Source organism: Helobdella robusta (genome assembly GCF_000326865.2).
Source record: "Helobdella robusta unplaced genomic scaffold HELROscaffold_29, whole genome shotgun sequence".
Classification (NCBI taxonomy): domain Eukaryota; kingdom Metazoa; phylum Annelida; class Clitellata; order Rhynchobdellida; family Glossiphoniidae; genus Helobdella; species Helobdella robusta.
Genome location: NW_008704475.1, coordinates 1584262 through 1589915, shown reverse-complemented (window position 1 = coordinate 1589915; position 5654 = coordinate 1584262). Strand labels below are relative to the sequence as shown.

Genomic DNA, 5654 nt, shown 5'->3' with positions numbered 1-5654 from the left:
AGAAATAAACAAAACACTATATAACATAATTAGCAAAAAGAGATGTTGCAAAACTGAAATTGTTCAATTTGCTTTAACATGAAAATCTCTAAAATTAAAGTTCTAATCAATTAAACCATAATTTTAATGTTCATAATATAAAAACCAAAGTGTCATGAAAACATATTGATGAAATATAAATGATATTTAACATAAACTTTAGTTTTATATATTTAATTAAACAGCAGAAAAATATCCAAAATTTATCAGTATAATTATTGATTTCTTAAACTTAATCATGCTAGACAATAATTTTATATTAGAAGATAAGGAGGATCATAATTTATTACAATAAATAAATAAAGAATTGGAGAGCAGATCAGTTGTTACAGTTGGAACATAAAATTCAGGGGTATGTCTAGTTTGTTTCTTAACAATTGAGTTAGATTTAATAATAAATTTATGGAAATAACTATGCATTTTTAACTTAACCATTTTATAAATAAATATTAAGATTCTTAAAATGTACAAATAATTAATTGATAAAATACCAAATTTTTTGAAAAAATAAGTTATATGATTAAACATTTGAAGATTATATATTATTCTTATAAAATAATTTTGACACCTAGTAAGAATTATTATATGTGATTTTGTATTTTTACCCCAAACGATGACGAAATAAATAAAATAAGAATAAATATAAATATAAATTTAATAAAATTTTTTGTGGAAATGTTTGTCTTAGTTTATTTATAACACCAAGCCCCCTAGAAATTTTCTTTGAAATATCCAGAATATGTTCCTTCCAATTCAAATTACTTGAGAGTGTTACACCCAAGAATTTTATCGAATGAACTCTAGGGATTAAGTTATCATCAATAAAAATTTCAAAATTTATCAGGTTAGTAACAATAGATGGACCAAACAAAATACATTTGGTCTTTGATAAATTTATCTTCAATTGATTGAATTTCATCCATGAAGAAATTTTAACTAATTCCTCATTTAACGCTTGAGTTAACTCGATTATAGATTTACCATTCAACAAAATCGTTGTATCATCTGCATATAATATGGATTTTAAACGTGATGATGAATTCGTTAGATCATTTTAAAAATGTTAAATAAAAGTGGTCCCAAGATGGAACCTTGTGGGACACCACATTTGATGGAACGAAGCGAAGAAACAGAATCACCCATTGAAACATATTGTGTTCTGTTACTTAAGTAACTTACAAACCATTCATAAGTGGAACCTCTAATACTAACATTAAGAAGTTTTTTTAACAATAAGTCATGTCTTACAGTATCAAACGCTTTAGATATGTCCACAAACACTCCAATAGCCAAATCCTTAGATTCAATACTATTCAAAACATATTGATTTAAATCCAATATAGCTAATTCAGTAGAACAATTTTTACGGAAACCATATTGTCTATCACTAATTAAATTATAAAAAATTGGATAAACGATGATGGACAATTGTTTGCATTAATCAATTTAGAGTTTGTCTTTTCACTTTGTCTAGAATTTTCTGGAAATTGTTCAATTTGTTGAAAATAGAATTATCATCCAAGTTTTTTTATTTGCATGATGAACTTGGAATTAGTCCTAAGTTTTGTTAAATTTTGAAATTTAAACAATTCTGGAAGTTTATTTTTTATAAATTAACTTTATTTTAAAATTTAAATTAATTTCTTATATTTCTTATACTTTACTCTATAAATAGTCGTATATTTCTATATATTTATTTTTTCATAATTTATGAGTAATGTAATGTACCGTATTGTATCGTTTTAACGGTTTTTTATTTTAAAAATATTCACATTTTATTTTGAATTTTGAATGTTTATGTTCTTTCAATATGGACTTATTATTACAATTCATTTTTTTTATCTTATTTTATTGTGTTTAATATTAGAATTTTTAATTCTTAAATATTAGATATAAGAAATTATTAAAAAACATAATCATTAATATTATTTTATGTATTTTCATTTTCTTAGTTTAAATTGTATGTATATGCAATTAAATTAGTTTTTAATTATTTATTTTTTAATCTTACTTTATTATTATTTGCTTAAATATCCATGTATGTTAAATTTGGTTCATTTTATTATATTGGTTTATTTTCTTATATAATTACTATTTTTGATTTTCATGTTTTATTATTTTTGTAATATCTCTAATTCTAATTATTAAACATTAACTTCAATTAATTTTTATTGATTTTTCCATTGTTATTTATTAGTTTGACTTATTTGTTTATCCTATATAATTTTATTCCTTATGACATACTCTTGCCAAGAAAACCATCGACAAACACAAACCAAATTAAAAAACATTATGATAGTGACAAGTTGAATACATATTTCACTGTGGCAACGTTGAACTAGACTGGGAAATATGAGAACGTTAAACAAAAAATGAAAAAAATGAATCTCAGCATTCTAAGTTTAAGCGAAACTCGGTGGAAGAAATCAGGTGTCATTACCTTTGAAGAAGGCAAATTCATCTACTCTGACGGTGATTCACACAAACGAAAAGTAGGTGTACTTTCGAACATTTAGAAGATTTCTGGGCGGTGTCAGATAGATTTATTGGTCAAAATACACGAAAAACATTTCAACTTAGCTTTTATTCAAGTTTATGCGCCAACGTCTGAAAGCTTTGAAGAAGACCTTGATGCTTTTTGTAGCGATTTTGCTGATGCTTTAAAAACATGTAAATCTCAAGAAGTTGTTATTATGATGGGTGACATGAGTGCAAAAGTTGGCTCAGAAAAGAATACATGACGTGATTAGTTCTCACGTGGTTGGTGAAAGAAATGAAAGAGGAAAACAGTTGATAGAATGGTGGGTCGCAAATAATAAAATTATTACAAACATCTGGTTTGACAATCACCCAAGACGAAAATATACTTGGAAGATTCCCGAAGACAAGGTAAAAAATATTGATGAATTAAATTACTAAAAATAGACTATTTCGAAATGCTGTTTTACAATGCAGAAGTTACTTTAGAGCTGATTGTGGCAGTGATCATAACACAGTAGTTTGTAAAATCAGGATATAAGTTAAAGAAAATCAAAAGTAAATGTAAAACGTAAATAAATCTAAATATTTAGAAATGGCCTCACAGAATCAGCAAGAGAAGTTTTACTGATGAAGGAGCAAGGAAGAAGTCAGAAATGGATAATAGATGACATCGTATTTCTAATGGATGATCGGAGGAAAGTAAAAGGTTGCAATCTTGATAGTTACAAAAAGCTGGACAAAACAATCAAAAAAATGTTTTTAGAGACAAAGGAGAAATGGTTAAATGACAAGTGCAAAATCATTGAAAAGATCAAAAACAGTAATACTAGTGCAATGGATAAAATATCAAAGAAATCACTTAAAAAAGGGCATGTACCGTTTCTGGATGCATAAAAGCTAAATCAGGTAAAGTAATCTTAGAGAAAGAAAAAGTACTTGGAAGATGGACTGAGTACATTAACGATCTTTTTGATGATATCCGAGGTGAAAAGCCTCTTATTAAAAAAGACGTAGAAGGACCAAAGATACTTAGATCTTAAGTTCATGTCGCTCTTTCCAAAATGAAATCAAATAAAGCGCCAGGTCCAGATGAGATAGTTTTTGAAGAAATTAAATGCCTTGATGAATTTGGCATTGACAAAGTGACAGAAATTTTGAATGAGATTTATAACAGCGGCAAAATTTTTGAAAATCTCTCCAAGTCAATATTTATTGCATTGCCTAAAAAACCTAATGCAACGGAATGTGAACTACACCAAACAATCAGCTTGACGAGCAAAATCGGATCTGAAATTTCAAATGTCTAATGTGGTTTTGTAACATCAAGAAACACCATCTTTATGCTACAAATGATCAGTAAACAATATTGAAATGAGATAGACTAGTTTATATGTTTTGTCAATTACTCCAAATCTTTTGATAGCTTATGGAAATATTGAAAAATTTGGACATTGAAGGAAATAACACGAGTTATCAAAAACCTCTATTGGGACGAAAGTGCAGCGTTGAAAGTTGGTAACAAGATGACTAGTTTTGTTGAAATAAAGAAAGGTGTTAGGCAAGGCTGTGTATTCTCTCCAGACTTGTACAATCTCTATAGTGAGATCATCATGTAAAAGATAGAAGATTTACCCGGAATATTTATTGGAGGCGTGAATAAAAATAGCGGATTTAATAAAAAAAATTGCAAACAATTGTTTCCAAACAAGTTTTTGAAAGTGAAAGAAAAAGCTTTCAAATTAACATCAACAAAACTGAGTACATGGGTATCAGTAAATTTAAAACCGCCCCGACCTGTTCCATAATTATTAGTGGTAAACAGATGAAAAAAGCAACAGCTTCAATTATCTCGAAGGTATAATTACCTCAGGTTTTAAATGCAAATTAACATCAACAAAACAGAGTACATAGCTATCAGTAAATGCAAAACCGCTCCGACTTGTTCCATAGTCATTAATGGTAAACAGATGAAACAAGTCAACAGCTTTAATTATCTTGGAGGTCTAATTACCTCAGGTTTTAAATGTGATATGGATATCAAACGAAGAATAGCTATGGCGATAGATGCATATTCTAAAATGAAAAACATCCTAACCAACAGTTAAATCAGAATTTCAACAAAATTAAATTGTTAGATTGTTACATTTTTCCATTGTTTACTTACGGCTCTGAGTCCTGGAAAATTTCTAAAGAAATGGTAAAAAGGATTTATTCCGCTGAGATGTTGTTTTTGTGAAGAATTATTAAAATTATTTGAACCTATCATACTTTGAATGAGGTTGTATTAAAACCGGCTATTTAAAAAAAGGAAATTACTAAAAATAACCCGACGGGAGTATTTAAAGTTTTTTAGTTACATCATGCGGAAGAAAGGAATGGAAAATCTAACAACTACTGGAAAGATTGCAGGAAGAAGAGGGAGTTCTTTCCTGTGCCTTGTCCTTTCAGGACATTGGCGACCATCGACTTCCACAAAACTCGATCTTAACACTTTGTAGCAGTTGAAATTTGGTGATATTCAACAAGTGAAACGTGATATGTAAAAAACAAGATTCTATAACGTAATAATTTCCCTGCTGTTAGATGTAGTTTCAAATTTGTCACTAAAAGTGCAAAGAGGAACAGATTACGACGCTCTAAAAGACTCAACATTTAAACAAACCAAACCAAAGCAATTTGTACAGGTATTGCAGTCGTCAATTTCACAGGTTATTGCTGCTCAAAAGAATTTTGACCTGCAACAACTTGGAAATTTAGCTGTGGAAAATCATCTAGAAAATGACACCACAAGCAGCAGCACAAACGTATCAATGAATGTTGACGACGCTAACCGCAAACTTATCGACTCAAGAATCAATGAAACCGTTTTGACAAACGATTCACATGATTTTGTGCAAAAGATTCATATCAATGAACCACCAGTGCTCCAGATGATAGAGCCAAAAACTGAAAAACATGTTGAAAAACATATCCTAACGATTGAACAGATTCTTGATAGTGGTGAAATCCAACCAATGTGTGCCAACCAGTCTCAAGAAAAAGAACCTTTAAAAATAAATTTGAGTCTGGAGAATTTAAACAAAGTTAAAGAGGGGCAGCCGCCAGAAGAGTCCAATGAAATGAGAGTTGTTCTG

General features: G+C 28.8%; 1 protein-coding gene across 1 annotated transcript; it reads left to right on the top strand.

Annotated features, from left to right (window-relative positions):
* Window positions 1-2411: 2411 nt before the first annotated feature.
* Window positions 2412-3414, top strand: HELRODRAFT_174328 (hypothetical protein; the record flags this gene model as incomplete). Its single annotated transcript, XM_009020852.1, has 3 exons — window positions 2412-2531; window positions 2995-2996; window positions 3111-3414. The coding sequence occupies 3 exons, from the start codon at window positions 2412-2414 to the stop codon at window positions 3412-3414; spliced, it is 426 nt and encodes a 141-aa protein (XP_009019100.1).
* Between the last annotated feature and the right edge of the window lie 2240 nt (window positions 3415-5654).